Consider the following 25649-nt stretch of genomic DNA (forward strand, 5'->3'; position numbering starts at 1 on the left):
ATCTACAAGAAAATCCAACACCTCTACAACAAAAAGACAAATAATCCTATTAAAAAATGGGCAAAGGAAATGAGCAGACACTTCACCAAAGAAGACATTCAAGTGGTCAACAGACACATGAGGAAATGCTTGCAATCACTAGCCATTAGAGAAATGCAAATTAAAACCACAATGAGATACCATCTCACCCCAGCATTACCAGCACGAATCAAAAACACTGGAAATAACAAATGTTGGAGGGGCTGTGGGGATATCAGAACTCTTATGCACTGCTGGTGGGAATGCAAAATGATACAACCATTTTGGAAAATGATATGGTGCTTCCTCTGAAAGCTAGAAATAGACATACCATTCGATCCAGCAATCCCACTCCTAGGAATATATCCTAGAGAAATTAGAGTCGTCACTCGAATAGACATATGCACGCCTACGTTCATGGCAGCATTGTTCACAATAGCAAAACAATGGAAACAACGTAGATGCCCATCAACAGATGAATGGATAAACCAACTATGGTACATACACACAATGAAGTACTATGCAACGAGAAAGAACAATGATGAATCTGTGAACCATCTCATAACATGGATGAAAGTGGAGTGCATTATGCTGAGTGAAATAAGTCAATCACAAAAGGACAAATATTGCATGAGACCTCTGTTGTAAAAACCCATGAAAAAGTTTACACACAAAAAGTAACAATCTTTGTTTGTTACCAGGGATGGGAGGGATGGGGTGGGGGGGAATACTAAATAGGCAATAGATAAGCGGTATCTTTGGTGAAGGGTGAGACAGTACACAACATTGGGGAAATCAGCACAACTTGTACAAGGAGAGGTTGTGGAAGCTCCATAGACACATCCAAACTCCCTGAGGGACTGAATTGCTGGGCATAGGGCTGTGGGGACCATGGTCTCGGGGAACATCTAGCTCAATTGGCATAACACAGTTTATAAAGACAGTGCTCTACATTCTATCTTGGTGAGTAGCGTCTGGGGTCTTAAAAGCCTGTGAGTGGCCATCTAAGATACTCCACTGGTCTCACCCCTTCAGGAGCAAGGGAGAATGAAGAGAACAGGATACAAGGAAAAGATTAGTCCAAAGGACTAATGGACCACAGCTACCAAGCCTCCACCAGACTGAGTCCAGCACAGCTAGACGGTGCCCGGCTACCACCACTGACTGCTCTGACCAGGATCACAACAGGGTTCTGGACAGATCTGGAGAAGGATGTAGAACAAAATCCTAACACACACAAAAAAGACCAGATTTAGTGGCCTGAAAGAGACTGGAGAAACCCCCAGAGTGGCTCCCAGACACCCTTTTAGCTCAGTGGTGAAGTCACTTCGAGGTTCACCGTTCAGCGAGGGATTGGACACCCCAATAAAACAAAACGGGACTAATGAGGCACAGCAGTCCAGGGACAAGGACTAAAAGGCAGAAGGGGACAGGAAAGCTGGTGATAGGGAACCCAAGGTTGAGTAAGGACAGTGTTGACTTGTAGTGGGGTTGTTAACCATTGGCATAGGGCAACGTGTACTGTTCAATGAGAAATTATTTTGTTCTGCAAACCTTCATCTGAAGTGAGAATAGCAGCACAACTGGAAGAACATAATCGATGTCACTGAATTGTGCATGTAGAAATTTTTGAAATGGTGTATCTTTGGCTATGTATATTTTCACCAAAAAAAAAAAAAAAAGTTCGAGAAGGGAGAGGGTTGACACGTCATGGGGTTGTTAACCAATGTCATAAAACAATATGTGTACTACTGTTTAATGAGAAACTGTTTGTTCTGTAAACCTTCACCTGAAGTACAATAAAAAAATATATATACATATATAAATTTATACATAAATTGTTTTATAACATTGGTTTCAATCCCCGCAATATGTCAACACTCTCCCTCTTTCCCTTTCCATCCTGGGTTCTCCATGTCCGTTTCGTCCAGTTTTCTTGTCACTTCCTGACTTCTCGTCTTTGCGTTTAGACAGCTGTTGCCCATTTGGTTTCGTATACTTGATTGAACTAAGCAGCACGTTCCTCAGAAGTGTTATTGTTTTATACGCCTGTCTAATCTTTGACTGAAAGTTGGACTTCGGGAGTGGCATCAGTTCTGAGTTAGCAGAGTGTCTGTGGGCCATAATCTAGGCGGTTCCTCGAATTTCAAATAAGTCTGGTCTTTTTTGTGTGTGAATTTGAATTTTGTTCCACGTTTTTCTCCCGCTATGTCCAGGACCCTCTATTGTGGTTCTTGCCAGAGTGTTCGGTGGTGGTAGCCAGGCACCATCTAATTCTTGTGGGCTCAGGCTGGTTGAAGCTGTGGTTCATGTGGCCTATTACTACTTTGGACTAATATTTTCCTTGTATTTTTGGCTTTCTTCATTCTCCTTTGCTCCAAACATGATGGGACTAATAGATGTATCTTAGATGGCCACTCCTAAGCTTTTAAAACCCCAGATGCTACTCACTAAAGCAGAATGTAGAACATTTTCTTTATGAACTATATTATGCCATTTGACCTAGATGTCCCCTGAGACCATGGTCCCCAGCCCTCAGCCCCAGGAAGTTGGTCCCTCAAGGTGCTTGGATGTTTCTAGGAAGCTTCTATGGCTTTGCCTTGGTCAAGTTATGCTGACTTCCCCTATATTGTGTGTTGTCTTTCCCTTTACCAAAGTTAACTTGTCTGCTCTCTAGTTAGTGATTTCCCCTCCCCACTCCTCCACTCTCTTGTAACCAATTCTGTCATCTGTTCTAAATGATTGTAGTTCAATCATCGAGAGTTCTACTAGCTCTAAGAAGTCCAAAACGGGTTAGTCCAGCATTTGGTTCTGCACCACATGACAATACTATTTTCTGATGATAATGAGGAACTCCTTAGGAAAGGAAATAAAGTACAATGTCAAGGTATCAACATTCTGAGTATATTTATTTGTATTTGTGGATGGAAATTGTCTCCATGCTACAAATTTTGTTAAAAACAAGTTATTAGAAATCAATAATAGACACAACTATCATCTAGAACAATAAACGGAAAACAAACAGATGTCACTACTTTAGCAAACACCAGACTTTGAATTTTTTCTGTTACAAAATTTATATGAGGGCCACCATTTTTCTTTCTTTGTGGTATTTTCCCTTGAGATACAGTATTTATATTGCACATTGCTTTGCCCTTATCTTACTAGTTCAGGCTTGTAGCACACCAAAGAATTGCAAATATTTCCATTCAATACTATTTTCTACCAAATAGGTGCTTATTTTCTGCCATTTGATCATTTATATATTACAACTGAAACAGAAGCAAGGTACAAAAATTAACACAGTCATGTGTATGTGGTATGTGCTCAAGGCTGGGAATACTGACTGATATGAGCTTGTAGTAAGCTGGTCGTCAAAACCATATATAATCACCATGTAACCAGCAGCATTGGGTTGATTATTCAAAGATGAGACAAACATAATTCCCTGATACTGTTCCCATTTGGGTTTTCCAGTTCATACGGTTCCAGCTGACGATACTCAAATGTCACACGATTTGTGTGTTTTCCACTGGAGACCATGCGCACCACAGTGTTGTCACAGCCAATTTTCATTTGGGCTATAATTGATGGGGGGAAAAAAAAGTTTCCCAGAAGGTTAGAAACCACACAGCCAAATCATTTCTGTTCACCAGCATAACTTAAGCACGATGAAAGCAAGGGAGCATATCTTATACTCATGTACTCAAACCAGTTACCATCACGTCAATTCTTACTCATAGCAACTCCACATATGTCAGAGTAGAACTGTGCTCCATAGGGTGTTCAGTGGCTGACTTTTCAGAAGTAGATCACCAGGCCTTTCTTCTGAGGTGCCTCTGGGTGGACCTGGACCTCCAACCTTTCAGTTAGCAGCTGAACACATTAACTGTTAGCACCACCTGTTGTTGTTGTTAGGTGCCATTAAGTCAGTTCCGACTCATGGCGACCCTATACACCACAGAACGAAACACTGCCCGGTCCTGTGCCATCCTCACAATCGTTGTTATGCTTGAGCCCATTGTTGCAGCCACTGTGTCAATCCATCTCATTGAGGGTCTTCCTCTTTTTCGCTGACCCTGTACTTTAGCAAGCATGATGTCCTTCTCTTGAACCACCTAGGGTCTCCCATTTTTAGTATAATAGATAATTAATATAGAATAGTGAAATTGAACTCAGCCTTTCTCTCTCATGTCCAGGAATACTGTTAACTAAATAAAACTGGCTGGAAACGGGAGAAGATACCTCCTGGCCTTTTCCTTATTTTTCTACCTGCAAGACTTTGTAGGTAAAGACAGATGAAGGCAACAGTCTGTGAATCCTGCACCTTCGTTCTAGTTGAGGGTTCTCAGGGGGCAGTACTGCCCTGTAGGGACAGGTTGGAAATCTGCAGGTGTCGTTTTTGGTAATAATGTCTGGGCATGCAACTGGCATTTAGTGGGCAAGGGCTAGAGGAGGGAATGTCTCTGGACATCTATGCAGGCAAAGCAAACAAACAAAAATACTGTTTGTTTTCTGAGTCTAGATAATAACTCTGTTACACAATAAACATATAAACAAAAAACATATTTTGCATGGTTTTAATATAGACTGAATATACTAGTTTTTGTCCTATTGTCCACCGGTACTTCTTCTCTCTCATTTTTTTCTATACTTCTCATATGGCATGGCTTCTTATCTCCTTAATTCTCTTAACCCAACCTTATTCATTACCTGAATAAGACGCTGATAACTCATATATATCTCCTAGTACAGACGTGCTTGAACAGTTATATATTGAAGTTCATTTTATTTTTATTAAAAATTACTTTGATTTTATTTCTTTGGCCTCAAGTTGGTTCCTGAAGCAAACCTTATCTGCCCCACAATATTCCTTTCTTCTGTTTTAATTTTTCACAGTCTTTTTTTTTTTCCCTCACATTGTCTTTATAAGGCCTAAAATTTGAGAAACACTAGCATTGCCATCGTATAACAAGTACCTCACAAATACATACTTCGGTTTAAATGAAGTAACACAGGCAGAGTTATCGAGGTAAAAGTCAACTTGCGGATATTATAACTATAAACCCTGTAATTATTATTTTACTATAAACACCAGGGAGTCCAGGTTAAACTTCTACCAGGAGGTCCAAATGTACCAAATGTATTTTTCTTTAAATGATCTGGAAGGTCATTCTTTTTCTGATCTTACTCTGAACTTTAATCTATTTAACATGCCTTATTTCCTTTAGTTACTGTGCATTTTATTTCAAAGTATTTTGACAAGCTTCCTAAGAAAATCCAATTTAAAGGGCAGGGTTCCTAATAGTTCTTCACTGTCTGAACAATTTAGGAGGGGCTCATCAAAAACATAGTGAAGTTTAAAATGAAGCAATGAGTCATATAATTCAAGCCTCAAAATTGTTCCAGCTTCAATTATCTAGATAATTTAGTCCAAAGTGGTTTGTTGGCCTCAGTCTCACAATTTTACCTAATTCGAGTCGTACAATCCAAGCAGAAAAATTACTCCGGCTTCAATTATCTAAATTTTAAGGCATGAGTGGTCCTTAGTCCTAAACTTACCTTTTTACCCAGTTAAAATGCATCTCCTTATAGGTACTCTCCAATCATCAGCATGGATGCGATTTAGTGCCTCAGATAGCGCATGCAGAAGCTAGAGAGACCACCTGCGCTGACAGTTTAAGCCAAGGCTCAAATGTAAATTAGCATAAAATAATTCTCTAGTTTTAGCAGAGTGGGGTTTTACCTTGATAGGAAAGTTTGCCTTGAGCCCAACCAGTAAAAAGCCAGTTACTATCAAGTCAATTCCAACTCATGGAGACCTCATTTGTGTCAGAGCAGAACTGTGCTCCATAGGGTTTTCACTGGCTGATTTTTTAGAAGTAGGTTGACAGACCTTTCTTCTGAGGTGCCTCTGGATGAACTCGAACCACCAACCTTTCAGTTAGCAACTGAGGACTTAACCCAACTGAAACTTTATACAGGTATATGGGGAGAGGGGGTACATATCATGTCTCAGCACTTACCAGCGTATATTAATCCTATTTCAGAGATGTTTCATTTATTAAGTTCCCAGCATTAGCTCAAAGAGACAAAATACTGGTGGGCAAATCTGGTATTAAAACAGGGAACAGTTAACAGAAAGACCTATGTGTGCTGTACACTTTCTGATTTGTAGCTTGGTTGTCTAGCTTGTTAACGATCTGTGGAGACAGGAGAGAAAGAGGGCTATGGTAGGAAGTAAGAATTAACTATGCGATTAGAGATTGTTGTTCTTTCTCTTTCTCTTCTGTTTTACTTTTGTCTCTTTAAAAATAATCTAAAATTCCTGCATCTGAAGTGAAGAAATGGGAACCGACTTTTGTAGAAATGTTTTATGTAATCCTCGCCCTCTTGCTTTGGACTTCATTAATCTGTTTGATCGCCAGTGGGTCAGTGATCAGTAATTCCCACCCACCCTCACCCCACCTGAGCATAATCCAATGGAGCATGTTCCCTGGCCCTTGACAAAGACGATGTGGTTCTGTTTGGCATGCAGTCCTCTAAACCAGTCTTTTATTACCGGTGACCACTTTTAGACTTTAGAATTTACCTCTAAATTGCAGAGGAGATTCAGCAGTTCTGAGAACTTCTAATGAAGTTTACCTCTTTGTTTTGTACACACACACACACACACATATATACACATATATGGAAAACTTTAGATATTACTTCATTATTATACTACTGCTAATTGATATAGCTACATAAGCTTTACATTTGTCAGACAAAATGTTTAATTTCTAGAGGATAAAGGCAGGGATCCCCAAGAAGGTAGAAAGGGCATAGAATAGGAAAGCTTTGTCTTTTTCATAGTTTTACTTAGGGCCAACCTTGAATATACATCTTTATTACTCATAGGTTCCTCTCCCAGTGTCAGATGTTCTGGTAATGGAGTCTATGCTTACGTGCGTAGGATATAGGCTCAAACGTAAAATCTTCACATTGGCTCAATGCACAAATTGAAGTTTTTCGGTGGACTCACTTTTCAATTTATAAAAAATTTACGACGTTTAATTTAAATAAATAATTTTGATAGGCACACAAATAATCAAAGAAACATCTCACCAGGGCCATGAAAGGGGTAGCAGAGCTCAGCTAGAGGCATCATCTTGGAAGGGTCCAACCCATTTCCTCCCAGCAGCTCCACAAAGTCTCCTACTCCCCCACAGCCTGCTGAGGATTTCTGAAAGAATAAAGCAGCAGAAAAAGACTTAAATCAGTTATGAAAGTCAAATCATTCAACCTATGACAGGCTTAGTGAATTCTCTCAATCAGCCCCAGACAGCCTGCCAGTACCATTTAATTTCTCATCCAGGATCCTGGAAATTAAGACATTTAGAAGGAAAAAGAAAAGTCATAAGAATTGCTTTCCTAAATCGATTGAGTAATCATTTTCTTTAAATATGTGTGCATGTTTTCTTTTTTTAAGTTCGAGAACTGGAATGATGGAATGGGAGTCTGTAAACTCCATATAAGGCATAGGAAAATTGAGCCTGAAAATGCTTTGCTTTTCAAATCATTTGGGCATACATACTGAATTATTTGAATTCTTAATGCATGCAGTCAAGGTTAAAGGAAGTCAAATATCTGCGTTTTATAAATAACAGTTTCACATCAGTTTTTCCTTCAACTCACCTCTTTTCCTCTTCTTTACAAAGGACGTTTTCTGCTATTAGTTAGGAGACACTATTTCTACTGGTAAGAATTTAGATTAGTATGGGAATATTGAAGAGAGAAGAAAACCCTAATTTGGGGCCTAAGTAAGCCAGAGTTTCCATGGTCTTTGTCAACTAAAACAAATTGATTTCAAGCTACTCAAAGGAAGAATCGATTCTAAGACATTGTGATCTGCTGTAACCACCTTTTTCTGCTTCTCTTCATCTTCCCACGTTGTCTCATCCATAGCAATTCCTTGTGCCTCACTTTCCCACAAAAACAAAGCAATCACTCTCCGTCCCAAATGTTGCACTTTGGGTCTCTCATCTTAATTTTTTAACTAAGCGGCCCTGTGCTTTCATTTTGCACTCTGCCCCACAAATTATGTAGCCAGTCCTGCCTGGAATCCCCTTGTCCACTGAAGCATACTCATTAAGAGATTCAATGGCGTGTGGCAAGGTGCTCAGAAGTTAACCAGATAGTCCCTGACATGTAGGAACCAAAATCTAAGATAGAAAACTTTAAGCACACACATGCATACACAAACACACACATTCGAACATTTAGAATACTGAAATGCAATCATAACGAAACAACAAATTAGAAAATACTATAATGGCAACTGTTTGGCCAATGAAGGCAGGCAGGTGGGAATGTATATTTTTAAATTAAAGGGTCTACCATGTTCTGCATCTATGCTTAGGTGCTTTTCATGTAATTTCATCAAACGAATAAATAGAGGTTTAATTAGCCCCAGTGTATACAAGATTTCATGTTCTCATATGGAGAGCTTAATAAGTTATTTAGGGGTGAAGGAAAAAAAAAAAACTTAATCGCCTTTCCCTCGAGTAGATAATATTCAGGAGGAATACCTCTTAAGACTAAACTTTTCACTTGGCTCTATAGGTTCCAAATTTCAGCAGGTGGTGAAGGGAAAGAGGCAGACTTGGTGGAGAAAAACGGGAAATAAGGATGTTGGGAAGAAGTAGTAGCTAAAACGAGGAGAACAAAACAAAGAAGCAAGGAAGTTGGAAGAACTTATTCCTTCGCATACAATGACTTTTTTCTCTGCTTCCTAAACCTCTCAGCTGTTCTCATACATGCTGCAAGAGTTGTATAGGGATCTCTCTGAGGTTCAGTTCCACAACAGTGATCCCTGGGATTTCTTTGTGGAGGTTCTTACCTCCCTGGAATATGCCACTATCATCTCTTGCCTAGACTATGACACTGGCCTCCTAAATGGACTCCTTGACCACTCTTGCCCCATGGCCCATTTACCACGTGGGAGCCCAGAATGACACTGCAGTGTAAATGAGACCCTGTTGCCTCCCCGCCTAAGCCCCTTCAGTGGTTTCCCACTGCTCTTAGAATAAACTCAAACTCCTTAATACGGTCTGCAGTCTCTATGACCTGGCCCTGTCCATCTCCCTGGTGCTGCTATCTCATACCACTCCCTCTCTACCTCTGCCTTCTCTCCATTTCTGGAACACAGCAAGCCCATTGCTGCGTCTGAGCCTATGCACTACTGTTCCCCCGTTTCCTGCTCTTCTCATGGCTCTGGGTCCTTCTTGCCTATTGCTCAGATCTCACTTTAAATGTCTCCTTCTCAGACATCTCAAGTAGCTCGCCACCTCTCCCTCTACTCCCTCATCCCTAATCAATGTCTATCACACCACTCTTCTTGTTGTCTGTATAGCACTTACTGCTATTTGAAATACCGTATCATTTTGCCATCTCCTCCCCCCAGAATGTAGGTTCCAAATAAGTGGACTTGTTTGTTCATTGCTAATTTCCAGTATCTAGAATAGTGCCTTGCACATGGTTGTTGTTGTTGTCGTTAGGTGCCATTGAGTCGTTTCCAACTCATAGCGACTCTATAGGACAGAGTAGAACTGCCCCATGGGGTTACCAAGGAGCAGCTGGTGGATTTGAACTGCCAACCTTTTGGTTAACAGCCAAGCTCTTAACCACTATGCCACCAGGGCTCCTTGCACATGGTAAGCACTTAAAAATATTTTATAAAGGAATACTAGAACACTATAGATGCTAAATTCATAAAAGGAATAATACCAAGGTTACTTGCCGTAGTGAAGAATAACTTAAAACACAGATCTCCCAATCTGCTATCACATGGGAACATCTTCTGTATTATACATCAAAAATGACATACAAACAATATCAAGCCAATACGGCTGTACTGAAGATACCTGTTTACCCCTGGTCCTTACCAAAGGGTTATTCTTCCACTAAGGCCCAACAAAAAGGACAGACACTGGCCCATGAATTCAGGCTTTAAAGAGAACAGATATATTCCTTTTCTCAGTCCGGGTCCAATTCATTTGGTTTTCACTGAATTCTGTCTGAGTAGGAGCCATAACTGTCTTTGATGTTAACAAGTGCCTAGGCTTCTGAGAAAGCAAAAGGCAGTGAGGAAGACTTAGAGGGAAGAAGCTAACAGGGCAAGTAAATGTGGTTAGGCTCAGTGTTAATGTTAAGGTCATGGGAGAACACGTTGATGGGGATCCTCAGCTAACATTTTTGATGCAAAATGTAGTGAATTAAATGGAATGCAAAAATACTTCTGAAAACTTTACTGTATTTTGCAATATAAAAATCCAGTTCCGTATTTTATGCTACACTTAGCATTCCTCCATGGCACAGTTCTGTCAATGAGATACTTCCTTCACGTCAATAGAAAATTCCAACAGTCAGAAAAGCAGCTGTGTAGATGACTCATACTAGGTTCCGCTAGGAGAGAATTTTTGTAAGAGGCAGGCACAAGAGAATTCAATTGTAATTATATACCACAACTTCGCCAGTTGAAAACATTTTGCATCACAAGAAGCGTATTCAGATAGTCAGACGGGGCACCTGAGTACGTGACGTGCACCCTAACTGAAATAGAAGGGGCCGGGCGGCAGTTGGTTAAGAGCAGGGAAGGCAAGTACTTGTGAGATTTAATAGCCAATCAGAGGTGGGCTGGTTGATTAACACAACTGATCCAGTCTGCTAATGTCCTGGTTTATTGTGTATGATTGCTTTTGCTCTGATATAGCCGAGTCTTAGGAAATGATTCAGAAGCAAGTAAGTAACTCACCTTTAACTGAAGGCCATTTAAGTGTCCCAGGGTGAGATCAGATATTTTTATCGCCACAGGATAAATGACGGAGAAGCTGCAGTTGCGATGCTGATGTGGAACTACCAGGGTAAACCTTCCATTTGGGGTCTGGGAGATGACATTACAGGCTTTGTAGGGGAAAACAAAAAAACAAAAATATACCACATTTGCATTACTTGGTGTGCTAGGTTTTTATTTATAGAAACTCATTCTATCCTTATTCTAGGCTCCTTATTATTGGCCTAGGACCTGTGCCCAGGAAGACAGTATATATCACAAAGGCAATTTGAAGACAAAGAGTTGGGGAATAAAAATCATCAATGACATGGACATTGTCGGGAGGCTTGGATTTACAAGGAGGCTTGTAATCTCAGGGGGTTACCTTGTTTATAACAATGACAAAATATAAATCAAGAAGCAAACACAATATTATCTGGAAGTAGATCTAGGAACACTTCATTTAAGTAGGGTCCAGGTCCACACGGGGGACTGAAAGAACTGAGGCCTAAAGCTGAAGCCAGAACTCAGAAGCTGTCTGGCTGAAGCCTTCCTTCACTGAATCAAGAGCTGTAATGTTAGTTTTAAAAATAACATAATACATAAATAAATAATAAAACAGTCACAAAATAGGCTGAGGAAGATTAGAAAGACAGCAGGCTTAGGTCTGACAGAAAAATATTTATTAAACGATAAGTTGACTGAAAGGTAAACTTTTAATATTTAATTTACTCCCAAGGATTTCTGAAATTTGTTTTATGTCTCAAACCTAGACTTACAGTATGATTCCTCTAGCTATGAAACTAGAAGCTCACATTTTTTGCCAATTATAAGGACATACATTTTCTGATTAATCAGAAGCGCCTCTTACTTCCTATATTTTTAATTACACATAATTTCAAGAAGAAGGAAAAGTTCTTGATGATTATAGAAGCTTTCTGAATTTTAACCAAACAAAATATAAGAGAAACAATTCATTCTCTCCCCTAGGATTATTTTGCTCCAATTCTCTGAAATAGCCTTTTTTGGGAGGCTTCTTTTAAAAATTCTTTTTTTTTTTTTAAATAAAAATCTGAAGATTAGTCATTACATTCTTCTTTGGTAGATTAGGCTCCGTTCTTCAACCACATAATATCATAATATTGTTAATATTAACATTATACAACCTATGATGAATATGTTTTAACTTTTTTTTAAAAGGAATTTTGTCTTGATGAGAAGAAAATAAGCAGATGAACAAACTCATTTGATTAAGAAAATGTGCTTTAGGCCTAGGCTGTTCAGTTTTACAGAATCATCTATGTTCTTCTTTGTCAGAAATAAGCTAAATTAGAGTGATAGGCTCAGGATCAGAAGGCAGTGATGAGGTCCTCTGGTCCAACCCTCTGTCCAGAGAATGAAGTCTGTGTACCACATCCCAGACAAGCAGTCTTTCAGTCTTTGCCGAAATATCCCTAGCATTGTTACTTCATATCTGATCCCTCAGCTTAGCCCGGATAAATGGAATGACTTGGAGAGCTTAGTTTGTCACTGAATGCACTGTAGTGCCTTAGGAGATCAAAACAAGACTTTGGGGAAAAAACAGAATTTTAGCTGCCATAATATAGTACACTTCTTAGCCTGGGGATAAATTTAAAACTGTGATTTGATTTGCATGATGATTAATAGAAAAATATCTTTTAGGTCATTTTCTAATTACCAAAGAATTATCATTAAAATCATGGCTCAGTTCAAATTTCTTAATCTGTGCAATGATATTAAGCAGGTTTGACCCTTAAAATCTTGCTTTTCAACTGAGAAGGCAGAGGGCCCACTTACGAAAGAGGTTAGGCTTGGTCTTTACGGTTAATGTGAATCCATTTCCTGGTTCCTGGACTCGGAAGAAGATCATGGCCACGTTCTGGGAGGATCTGATGCTCCTTCGGCTGAGACTACTCTCACAGAAATCTATGTACCGCTCAGCTGTGGGGAGAGGATGATCCTGGGAACTGGGGAACTTCTCCCCCTTGAGAATCCAACCATCAAATACCTTCCAACAAAAAATACAAAAACAAACGATCACTTCCATCAGCTGCTGATATCATGGGTGTGTTGAAAGGGGGGCAAGGGGAGTTATCTAGCAATGGATCTTCAGTCATAAGTGAGGAATTGACACCTACACTCCCCCTGCCTGCTTGCTTCTTAGTTGTATATATCTTGACTGTGAAGATTGTTTTGCAAGTAATATGTTATTTTTTTCCTTTATACACCTTAAAGTGTATATAGCTTTAAATAAAAGTAAACTATTACACAGGCAGTCCCCGGGTTACGAATGACATCTGCTCCTAGCGTGTCTTTAAATTAAAAACTGCAGGTAAATCAGAACAGGTGCATACGGTTCTTTAGTGCAAGAAAAGGCTCGAAATCATTTTCAATTTTTCGATGATTTAAAAGCTGCATGTGCAGCAAGTGAAGGTGATTGTGATGAAGAATTTGTTGCAAGGAGGGGTTGGGTCAATTATTTCAAAATGAGGGCAAATTTACATAATGTTAAAGTGTAAGTAAGTTCGTCGTTCGTAACCCGGGGACTTACTGTATTTTATACGTTTTTGTCTTGCTCACATTTTCTCCGTCCCAGCTTCAGAAGAATGCCACAAAAACATGATTTAAGTTTCACTCCTGTGTTTACTCACTGAAATGAGAACCACAAAATACCTCAAAAATAGCGAAAGAAAAAGCTGAGGCAGCAACTTTACTTGCTAATACCTATATACCCATTTTCCTCATTTTAAACTATCATCACATGTTACTTTAAAATATCGATAACTGCTTCAACACTCAAGACAATGAAGGCTGGTAAGCCACTTAAGACTTTTTTCCTCGTTAACGGTTGCAGTTGGACAAAGGGTGGACTTTACTCTCAAAATCACCACAGGCGGGCAGGATCTCAGTTTAATGAGTCCATCCTAGTCCATATGAGCAAAATTACCAACAACCCAATGACAAATTACTTCACCAGACCAGTCCGGTTCTAATTGACAGGTTCCAAAATAATTTCACATCGGAGGTTTTAATCGTGATTATTTTTAATTGGGCAATAGAACTCCACCAGCCATCCTAAGCTGACCTGTTAGATTTATGGAGAATGACTGGAAGTTCAAGTGCGGATATTGTGAGGTTGGGGGCCTTGTCATCCCTTCCCACCTGACTCAAATTAGTTTCTCTCTCAGCAGCCAGTGCTCTACTGCTCCAAAACCTAGCCAACCTGACACTGAAAACAGACCGTGAATCTGGAACAGCTCCGCCGAGAGAGGGCCTAGTAGGAAAGAGGCAGGCAAGACCTCAGACAGGTGTGTCTGGCTTCTACCCAGGACCGGCCCGCTTCGGAGAGCCAGTTCCAGTTGGGTGTTCGTTTTGTTGTTGTTTATGTTTTTCGTGCGCTCTAAGTGGCACCACAGCGTTTCGTACCGCGAGTCCAAGTTATTTGGAAGCGCCCGCGGCCTTGAGGGCGCACAGATGCGCATTTAAACCCCCGCGCATTTTAACCCCCGCACATTCCGAAGCACCCGACCCTGCGGGATGTGGGACGGGGTGTTGGGGCTGTGAGCGGCCCGAGCGCGCCTCTCCGACTCGGGCGCTGGCGGAGTGTTTAATTAAGAGTTACCACTCACGCCCCACACTCCGCAGCCCCACGCTGGGCGCAGCACCCCAGGGCATCGCACCCTTCCGTGTCCCCCCAGCTGGGGCTGCGCGGCGGGCGCGCCTCACCTTCAGGAAGTCCCCGCCCTGACAGTCGATGGAGACCAGGTCGTAGTGGATAGTGATGAACTCCTCCGGCTCGCCAATGAAGAAGGCGGCGCAGTGCAGCTGCGGCCGGTTGGCGGTGAAGGTAAACTGGCCCTGGAGGCTCACCATGTCCAGGCACCCTGGGGGGAGGGCAGCGGGGCCAGCAGGTTTGGGTTTGCAGCCACCGCGCGCCCTATGTCCTGGCTCTGCAGTGCCCTGCGCCCCAACTCCCAGCCTGGGGCACATCACTCCATCTCTCCCCGGGCGCGTCTCCGCGGACAGATCATTAGCCAGGGCAGTCGCGCCCCTGGCGGTGCTGACCCTCCCTTTCCCGCGGTGCCCCGAGCCTCCCGGTCTCCGTGCATTGCCCCAACCTCCCCGCCTTCCTCCCGCCGGCGGACTCGAGCCGGGCGGCCAGAGACTCACGCAGAGCTCGGCGGTACAGCTGTTCCTCCGCCGGCTCCCGCTTCAGGTTGGCGCTGAAGCGCAGGAAAGGGTCGTGGTCGGCTCTTTCTCGCAGCTGGAAAAGAATACGGGTCACTCCGGAAAAGTTCAAGGAGTGGGAAAGAAAGGGACCCAGGGGCGCGGCACCCTCCCTGCCCCGCAGGAAAAAACACTAAAGAGAAGGGATCGAGGTCTCCCCGGGTCAGGAGAAGACCGGGAGGGCTTAGATCCTTTCCGTCAGGCCAGGATATCCAGCTGCCAGAGGAAGGCTGGCAGTGGGTGTGCTCGGAGACAGCGAGGAAGACCAGTCTAGGGGAAACCAGAGGAACTAGGCGGCCAGCAGACAGGGAAGAAACAGCTAAGACCAATAAAGGCTGAGAAAAGAGATCAAGCAGAGGCAGCCAACCCATTGCCCAAGGCAGGACACTTATGCAAGGAAGATGTGAAGAGTCAGTGTAGGGATGGCTCACCTCCAGGTGCCGGCTCACCTCCAGGTGCCGACTCTCCCCTCTTAGGGCCATCAGGAGGATCAGAATGAAGTGACACTGAAGTTTGAAGGTAGACGACATGCTGGCCTTGCCTCTGCAGCTGGTGTACTCTGCTCCTGATGTCTAGGGGTTTCTTTCTCACACTGTCGTCTAGGCTGAGAGCTAGAAGCTGGTAGGGTCCCTTGGCTGGATCTCTTTATAATGCAGTGGGGAGGGGAGGCTCTCTAGCCCTCAACTGAGCCGAGCTCAGTAACCATGGGTTACCCTGTCTCAGTGACAAAGTGCGTGGCGATGACGAGGTCCAGCTCTCAGCCACAAATTTTCAGCGTGGTCCAGCATTATTCACCCAGAATGATTTCAGTCACTATAAGTTGGTGAACTAAAGTGTGGGAGGAAGAAAGAAATAGAGAAGAACAAAGACAGAGAGGAGGCATTTTACTTGGCCTGACAAATGATGCATTCCGTTCTCCTGTGGACATTGGGCTAAAACGGTAATGGATGGGGGGATTTTTGGTTTGGGAAAGAAAAGTGACAAAGTTACACACACGCATAAAATATCCAAACACATATAAATTAATCATACAGCCTTGTCCCATAACTTTGGATGGAATCATTCAGGAAATTGTCGGAATATAGTACTCATTCAATTGCTTGTGCTTCTCAGGAAGAAACTGGAAGTGTTTTCCACTCCAAAGAGAAGCTGAACAGGGGCTGCAAGTCTGATTTTAGGGAATTTTGCAGTAATGCCGTTCAAGCTTTCTTTCTGTTCCTAAATCTTTGCTTTAGCCTGGTTCATATTTCTTACAAGCATTTATTTAATGGAAAGCTACCTCTGGACTGTGGACTAGTCTGTGGACTGCTGGACTTTAGCTGAGCTCTGTCATGTGGCCTGAAGTTGCCAGGATGTACACACTCGTGGGCCAGGTAATTACAGCCATGACCTTAGCATTCCTCCTAATCACTGAGAGATGAAGCTATTCCATTTCCCCCCTTCAACTACTTGGGTTACTTAAACACTCTGGTAGAAAAAAAACTGCTGAGAAGCTTTATTATAACTGCTAACCAGCCAATCTATAAGGCTAAACAAATGGCTTTTTTGCTGCTGTTGTTAGTTGCTATCGAGTCGATTCTGACTCCCGGTGACCCCACGTGTACAGAGTAGAACTGCTCCATAGGGTTTTCAAGGCTGTGACCTTTTGGAAGTAGATTACCAGGCTTGCGTTCTGAGACACCTTCGAGTGGATTTGAACCACCAGCCTTTCAGCTAGTAGTCAAGAGCTTAAATAGCAGTGATCACTCTTAAATAAGAGTTATCACTTATGCCACCTAGGGACTCTATAAACAAATGACTTAGGGATCCAGAAATAAGTTAAATAAGTTATAAACTTTGCTGATTAGGAGAGAAGAAAATTGCTTCTTTTATATCCAAAATTGTGAGAAATATGGGAACATGCCACTTTTTGGCTTTCCCACCACTTTTCCCTATATCTACTCTCTAAGCAAGGCAACTACAGATCCTAAAAATTTCATGCTGTTTTTACCTTTGCCTGACAAAAAATACGCTTACTATCTGTAGCCGTGTTATTAAAATTATTACAAATAATGAAACCATAATACAGGGTTTTAACTCAAGAAAATGGTTCTGTTTTTAGTTCATCAATACTCAACATTAAGCAGTAACTTTCCTAGTGGTGTCAGAGCTTGATATTTTCATACTCAAAATAATTCTGACCTCTAGAGGGACTACCTCTTAGTTGTTTGACCTCTTAGTTATTTAACCATAAGGTCTTCCTTATGTGGTGGGGTGGCTTTCATAAACCCACAACAATGGACTCAGACATACAATTATGAAGATGGTGCGTGTGTAGGCAGTGTTTTGTTCTGTTATATATAAGGTTGCCATGAGTCAGAGCCGACTTGATGGCAACTGTCCACAACCATAAGTACAGTCCAACTTTGTAAACAATCCTTAGACCACAGAGAGGCTGGCAGTAGGGATATGCCTGAGAGGAGAGGAATGGGAGATGGATGCTGAAGCAGCAGCGAAAGGGGAAAGAGCACCCAGTGGTCCAGGAACATTGGTCACCATGTCCTTCTCCCCATTCCAGGGCCTGTTTAGACTTCTGAATTTTAGAAAGGGTGTAAAGAAACCTGAGAGGAATAAAGGAGGAGAAAAACAAATGACTTAACCCCAACTTTGCTTAGCCTCAAACATGCAGGCCTTCTTCAGGTCTATCTCCGACCTTGCTTATTCCTGGAGGGAGGCTCGGCATGCTCAATGTGCGCGTTCCTGGCCCATTCTCCTTTCCCAGCCACTTAGTCATAACCGGAAACTCTGGTGGTGGCGTTAGTGGTTAAGAGCTATGGCTGCTAACCAAAACGTCGGCAGTTCGAATCCACCAGGGGCTCCTTGGAAGCCCTATGGGGCAGTTCTACTTTGTCCTATAGGGTCGCTATGAGTCAGAATTGACTCGACGGCAACGGGTGTGGGTTTGGTTTGTTTAGTCATAACCATGACCAACCCTTACAATTCAGTTCAGCACTCACCTTGGAATCTGTCCCACTTTGAGGGTCTGGCACCTGGGCGTCATTCCAGATCAATGCTGCTTTCTTAGCTTCACCATGGAGACATTCTTCTCCATCACCTCCCCACCAGACACACAAATAAGCACATGGACAACGATGATGTTCCTAAAGTGTATTCATGATGCTTCCCCCTCAGGATCCACATACCGGAAGAGATAGGATGAATGAGGGCAAACATAATGACACACAGTAACCTCCAATTTTACACAACAGTCCACAAAGTAGAGCATCATAACTTCGATCCCGCCAAATCCAATACGGGGAAAGTACAATGTGTCATTTTCAACAGCTTGGCAGATATCTACTAAGTCAGTGGAAACTGATTTTCTCTAATTAAGGGTAATTAAAAGATGAAAACTAGAACCTGTGGGGGGAAATTAAGATAAAACTGGAGGACAAGAATAGCCAGCTAGCCATTTTTTATGAACACAAGTGTTAAAAATTGACAAGAGCAATGGAAGAGTATTTTAAATTCGAAGGAAGTGTTTCCAGCCAATAAGTAGGGCTGTGTCTAAGGACTGAAGACAAATTGTTTTTGTGGACTGATATAGCCACTCAGAAGATTAGCTTAATATTTGAAAGCTATGTGTTCAACTAAATTGGATGGTTGTTTTGAAATATGTTCTGGGTAAACTCAGAGTCCAAGCATGCTGGCTGGAGACTATCTGTATGTTCACCTCCATTCTCTGGGCACATTTTAGTTTGCCTCCATATTTTTCTAGATAGTCTCTTCAATGTTGATGTTTGTACAGTATCTGACAGGTGTTTTTTAGGTCTTAAAATGTGAGGTAGGATTAAGATTTTTGTTATTGTTAGACATGATTAAAACACTTTTTCTTTCACAAACTCCCAGAGAAAACTGTCCCCCATGCTAAGCCTGAATGTCAAGGTGGCCACATAACATCAGATCCATATTCAATCTATGAACATGGGGGTGGCGGGTGGGGGATTAAAAACTGTGCTGAGAATGAAGAGGTACACACGACAACTTCTAACTAGCATGCAGAGGGAGTTTGTGTCACCCTGGAAATATGGCCTATCACCTGATTGTGACAGACCAGTGGAAGGCTATGTAGTCTCTGCCATGGCTTATGCACTGAGGTGTCAGAAATAGCAAAGGAGACTAATCTCAAATTCCTTTCTATTTTAGAATCCTATAACCCCATTAAGTATTCCCTTCCTGTAAAAAGGAGCCCTGGTAGTGCAGTGGTTAAGACCAACAACTGCTAACCAAAAGGTTGGCATTTCAAATCCGCCAGCTGCTCCTTGGAGACCCTATGGGGCAGTTCTACTCTGTCCTATAGGGTTGCTATGAGTTGGAATTGACTTGATGACAACAGGGTATACCTGTAACAATCAACTTTTTGTTTTGTTGGTCTTTTTAACAGAAAACATTGACAATGCATGCTTTGAAGACGTTTTTTGCCCTATTTCCTGAGCAATTTTTTGAAATGTTGGGAAATGAGACATATGATTGAGTTCTTTAAGAAATAAAAAAAGGTAATCAAATAAAACTGGTTGTAATTGTTGTTAGGTGCCATCGACTCAGTTCCGACTTACAGCGACCTTATCACAACAGAACAAAACACTCCTTGGTCCTGTGCCATCCTCAAAATTGTTACTATGCTTGAGCCCATTGTTGCAGCCACTGTGTCAATCCATCTCATTGAGGGTCTTCCTCTTTTTTGCTGACCCTCAACTTTACCAAGCATGATGTCCTTCTCCAGGGACTGATTCTTCCTGATAACATGTCCAAAGTATGTGAGATGTAGTCTCACCATCCTTGCTTCTAAGGAGCGTTCTGGTTATACTTTTTCCAAGACAGATTTGTTCGTTCTTTCGGCTGTCCATGGTAAATCGAGTATTCTTCTCCAACACCACAATTCAAAGCCATCAATTCTTCTTTGGTCTTCCTTATTCATTGTCCAGCTTTCACAAGTGTATGAGGTGATTGAAAACACCATGGGTTGGGTTAGGCACACCTTAGTCCTCAAGGTGACATCTTTGCTTTTCAACACTTTAAAGAGATCTTTTGCAAAAGATTTGCCCAGTGCAATGCCTCTTTTGATTTCCTGACTGCTGTTTCCATGGGTGCTTCAAGTCCTCTTCACTTTCAGCAAGCAAGATTGTGGCATCTGCATAACGCAAGTTGTTAAAGAGTCTTCCTCCAATCCTGATGCCCCATTCTTCTTCATATAGTCCAGCTTCTCAGATTATTTGCTCACCATACAGATTAAATAAGTATGGTGAAAGGATACAACCCTGACACACACCTTTCCTGATTTTAAACCACACAGTATCCCCTTGTTCTGTTCCAACGACTGCCTCTTGGTCTATGTACAGGTTCCTCATGAGCACAACTAAGTGTTCTGGAATTCCCATTCTTTCAATGTTATCCATAATTTGTTATGATCCATTGACCTTTCCATCGTCAGTAAAACACAGGTAAACATCTTTCTGATATTCTCTGCTTTCAGCCAGGATCCATCTGATATCAGCAATGATATCCCCGGTTCCACGTCCTCTTCTAAATCCAGCTTGAATTTCTGGCAGTTCCCTGTTGATATACTACTGCAGCTGCTTTTGAATGATCTTCAGCAAAATTTTGCTTGCATGTGATATTAATGATACGGTTTGATCATTTCCGCATTTGGTTGGACCACATTTCTTGGGAATAGGCATAAATATGGATCTCTTCCAGTCAGTTGACCAGGTAGATGTCTTCTAAATCTCTTGGCATAGACGAGTGAGCACTTCCAGTGGTGCATCCGTTTGTTGAAACATCTCAATTGGTATTCCATCAATTCCCAGAACCTTGTTTTTCACCAGTGCCTTTAGTGCAGCTTGGACTTCTTCCTTCAGAACCATCGGTTCTTGATCATATGTTACCCACTGAAATGGATGAATGTTGACCAATTCTTTTTGGTATAGTGACTGTGTATTCTTTTCATATTCTTTTGATGCTTCCTGAATCATTTAATATTTTCCCCGTGGAATCCTTCAGTATTGCAACTCAAGGCTTGAACTTTTTCTTCAGTTCTTTCATCTTGGAAAATGCTGAGCATGTTCTTCCCTTTTGGTTTTCTATCTCTAGGTCTTTGCCCATATCATTATAATACTTTCTCTTCTCGAGCTGCCCTTTGAAATCTTCTGTTCAGCTCTTTTACTTCATCATTTTTTCCTTTTGCTTTAGCTACTGGACATTCAGGAGCAAGTTTCAGAGTTTCTTCTGACATCCATTTTGGTCTTTTCTTTCTCTCCTGTCTTTTTAATAACCTCTTGCTTTCTTCATGTATGATGTCCTTGATGTCATTCCACAACTCGTCTGGTCTTTGGTCATTAGTGTTCAAAGCATCAAATCTATTCTTCAGATGGTCTCTAAATTCAGGTGGAATATACTCAAGGTCGTACTTTGGCTCTCGTGGACTTGTTCTAATTTTCTTCAGTCTCAACTTGAACTTGCATGTGAGTAATTGATGGTCTGATCTGCAGTTGGCCCCAGCCTTGTTCTGACTGATGATTGCAGTTCACCAAAAAAATTTTTATTCAGTTATTTTCAAGATGACTTGTTTGAATTAATTTGACTATTTTTAATGCAGCTGTTTTTCATGGCTAACATTTATTTTTCAGGTGTATTTCAGATCAGGAAGGAAGAAACTAAGCAAATACCCTTTGGAGAAGTAGTATAAATTAGCCTTTGAATGAAATACTTGTGTGCAAGCTATGTTCAACCCATATCCTTTATCTTTCACTATGGTTCAAATCACCAGCAGTCAGTAGAAGTTAGGACTTTGGAAGGTTCCAAGGGACTGATACCCAATATGAGCTTAAGCCGAAAGGGGAGTTAATTATCAGTTCACAAGGATGTATGGGTGACAAAACTAAAGGTTGTTTGTTAGGTGCCGTCATGTAGATTCTGACTTACAGTGAACCCATGTTCAAAAGAACGAAACACTGCCCCATCCTGCACCTTCCTCACAATTGTTATTATACTTGAGCCTATTGTTGTAGCCACTGTTTCAATCCGTCTCGCTGAGGGTCTTCTTTTTCATTGACCCTCCATTTTGCTAAGCATAATATCCTTATCTAGGGTCTGGTCCCTCCTAATAATATGGCCAAGGTATGTGAGATGAAGTCTCGTCATCCTTGCTTCTAAGGAGCATTCTGGCTGTACTTCTTCCAAGACAGATTTGTTTTCTCTTGCAGCAGTCCATGGTATATTCAGTATTCTTCACCAACACCACAACTCAAAGGCATCAATTCTTCTTCAGTCTTCCTTTTTCACCTGTAAAAGGATATCCCTTTTACAGGTGAGAAAACTAATGATCAAAGAAGTTAGCAGCCAAGCACTTATATATATATACATGGAAACCCTAGTGGCATAGTTGTTAAGAGCTATGGCTGCTAACCAAAAGGTTGGCATTTTGAATCCGCCAGGTGCTCCTTGGAAACCCTGTGGGGCAGTTCTGCTCTGTCCTATAGGATCTCTATGAGTTGGAATAGACTCGACGGCAAAGGGTTTGGTTTTTAGTTTTATATATATATATATATATAGTATATATATAGTGCTTGGCTGCTAACGTAAAGGTTGGTGGTTTGAACCCACCCAGTGGCTCCATAGGAGAAAGATATAGCAATCCATAAAGTTCTGCTCCCATAAAGATTACAACCTAGAAAACCCTATGGGACAGTTCTACTCTGTCCCATGGGTTTGCTATGGTACCTGACAAAATTAAATTTTTATAGGAATTAAATCTTAAGTGTAACATAAAGGATATAGCATTAAATGGTAACTTTTAGTAAATTATACTAATCATATTGCCTGTCTTTATCATTAGGGTTTGACATCTTTGATAATAGTCTTGTAAGAGGGCATATATGGGGTATATTTTTATATTTTCATTAAATTAGAACAAATGACTTCCTAGTAGAACATTAACAATGCTTAAAATCTGTTTTAAAGACAGAAATAAGTTGAAATATAATTATAGAACTGCATTTCAAAAAAACTAGATGGGAATGGGTCCCATTAAAGATTATGCACAATAATGGAAGGCAGCCTAGTTGCATAAGAGAGAAAAGCTGAAATGTAGAGAGTAGTGAAATTGAAAAGATGGAGGAAAGAAGGCAACTGAAGTTTCAAAACAGAAACAGAAGATAATTAGGAACTGCCCAAAGAAGGTAGCATATTGATCTCATATCAGGAACTACTGAATTCATTATCTAGTTGTCATTATATGCCATCCAGTCGATTCAGACTCATAGCAACCCCATGTGACAGAGTTGAACTGCCATATAGGGTTTTCTAGTCTGTAATATTACAGGAGCAGCTTGCCAGGTTCTTTCTCCCACAGAGTCGCTGAGTGGGTTCAAACCACCAATCTTCGGGTTAGCAGCCAAGCAAAGGTTTCCAAAGAGCGATGATAGAAAGAGAGAAGGAGAGATTAAGTGATCTGTGCAGACTATCACAATGAGTCAGAAACAAAGTCCAGACTAAAAAGCTCTCTCTATATCCAGTCAGGTAATCAATCCTTCTTCAAAGATAACAGCCCTGGAAATTAATCCCAAACATTATATTCTAGGTTTTAAAAATGGTTAGACTAGTGGCAGAAAATGAGATGGCACAGTCCAAAGCAACAGACGCCAGCAGATCAGTAACTGTAAAGGAGGTTAGGGGTTATTTGTGTTTGTGGAATGGTGTCCTTGACTTTGGAATGACATTGTTTTCTCAACTCCCTTCAGGCTTTCCCTAAAATATGCCATGACTAACATCTAGGCAGTAGATCATAATGAAATGCCGTTTACTATCCCTCAGTGCCTGCATCAGAGAGAAAAGTACAGCTGGGTCCAGAAATGTCAGTGTGTGTATCATTAGGTGCTGGTGACGTGCATCAGCATGGAACGTCAGCCTCTTCCCTGATGGAAGAGAAATAAAGTATAAAGAGCTGCATTTTTGAATGCCTTAGAATAGATCTAAAAGAGAAAAGTCTGCCAGCTATGGGGAGTGACACCACAGGTTCTAAATAAGGAGACGGTAGGGAAAACTGCAAGTTAGACGATGGTTAGCTATCAGTGGTGCATTCTTATTGCACTTTTGTGGGGCCAGCCTGCCTCTCCCCTCTGCCAACCTTTCCTCCTCTTCTCTCTTTCTTCCTTCCTCCTACAAACTCAGAGCAACAAATTTAGTTGCTCTGTATTTGTAGTGTTTTATGTGTACCCTTGAATAGTTTTTATTGTATTTTACTATAATTTTTAATGTGTCTTTCTTCAACCCTAAATGTAAACTCCTCAAACGTCAGTTTTGCATCTGATCCATCTCTGTCTTCAGCACCTAGCACACGCCCTACCTAGCACTCCTGGGTGGTGCCTAAAAGCAAATTGAATAAAGGGACTTCTGTTCCCACCTAATAACAAGAATGCTGTTGCTGCTGGGTACCATCGAGTCAATTTTGACTCAGAGCAACCCTGTGTGACAGAGTAGAACTGCCCCATAGGGTTTGCTAGTCTGTAATCTTTATGGGAGCAGGTCTTTCTCCTGTGGAGCTGCTGGGTGGGTATGAGCCGCCTATCTTTTGGTTAGTAGCTGAGCGCTTAACCATTGTGCCACCAGGGCTCCTTAAATTAGAGAATAGTCACCAGTAAAATGTTAGCTGACAACATCCAAACGTGGGACAGCAGCCAAGCAAGGAAAGTTGAATGGTACAAGTTCAGGAAAGACAGAGAAGAAAGGAGGTGCTAAGACTGTTTCGGGAGTCAGCTCAGGAGTGCGGTAGTGGGGCAAGCGGGGGAATGGAGCTCGAGGCACAAGGACAGACCAAGGTGAGGCAAGTGAGGCACTCACCTGGAGCACAAGAGTTAAGGGGGTGCCAAAAAATTCAATAACCAAGATAAAATTATAATTCAATACATTATGAAGTATGTATTGAAAAATCCATGATGAGCAAAATATCCAAATGCTAAATAAAGGCACGGTCAGTATTAGTGATTTTTCCTTTTGCCTCAGGCTCCATTATGGCTTGACACAGCACTATGGAGATAGCATGTAGGCAACACCTCATAGGAGTGATCCGGAGTTTTAGGGGTTACATTCTGCTATCCATGTGTGTTAGCCAACAGACTAGAAACAAAAAAGACCTGGATTAGGTGTCCCAAACCTGGGTCACTGACTCTGAGCTTGGGTAAGTCATTTGGTCTTATCTCTAAGATAAGGGATACGGGTGTAACTGTTAAGATTCAGCAGGAAACAGATGGCAATCTCAAAGTGGGTAATTTGAGGAGAGTTTAATAAAAGGACTGTTTACAAAGTCTGGGCAGTGTACAGGGAAACCACAAAGGAGAGTACAGGATCCCAGGACTAATAGCAGAAAGAAGCTGTTACTCAGCCTCCTGGGCCACAGAACAGGGTAGAGGAGGGTGCAGAGAGGAATGAAATGGGAGGCACAGATGGAAGACATCCACCTCGAGGGGGCTACCGGATCTCTAAGATTTTGTAGTGGTTTTAAAATGTGTCTTCAAATTATAAATGGTGCAATTCT

At 41.6% G+C, this 25649-nt stretch overlaps 1 protein-coding gene across 1 annotated transcript; it reads right to left on the minus strand.

Moving 5' to 3' along the window:
* Nucleotides 1-3061: 3061 nt before the first annotated feature.
* On the minus strand, nt 3062-15945 carry CRHBP (corticotropin releasing hormone binding protein). Its single transcript, XM_004374479.2, has 7 exons — nt 15529-15945; nt 15023-15116; nt 14579-14736; nt 12650-12860; nt 10814-10962; nt 7126-7243; nt 3062-3599 (listed from the first exon to the last, which is right to left on the minus strand). Exons 1-7 carry the CDS (start codon nt 15607-15609, stop codon nt 3442-3444), a joined length of 969 nt encoding a protein of 322 aa, XP_004374536.1. The 5' UTR covers nt 15610-15945; the 3' UTR covers nt 3062-3441.
* Nucleotides 15946-25649: the final 9704 nt, after the last annotated feature.

The sequence above is a fragment of the Trichechus manatus genome, unplaced genomic scaffold (genome assembly GCF_000243295.1).
Source record: "Trichechus manatus latirostris isolate Lorelei unplaced genomic scaffold, TriManLat1.0 scaffold00029, whole genome shotgun sequence".
Lineage (NCBI taxonomy): Eukaryota > Metazoa > Chordata > Mammalia > Sirenia > Trichechidae > Trichechus > Trichechus manatus.

Bases quoted from the DNA above. Each gene is read 5' to 3' on its own strand.
- CRHBP (XM_004374479.2), bottom strand. From the start codon at position 15,609: ATGTCGTCTACCTTCAAACTTCAGTGTCACTTCATTCTGATCCTCCTG. The intron at 15,117-15,528 runs GTGAGCCGGCAC...ATTCTTTTCCAG, and splicing joins GGGAGAGTCGGCACCTGGAG to CTGCGAGAAAGAGCCGACCA. The intron at 3,600-7,125 runs GTGAGATGTTTC...CATCAATTATAG, and splicing joins CTACCCCTTTCATGGCCCTG to CCCAAATGAAAATTGGCTGT.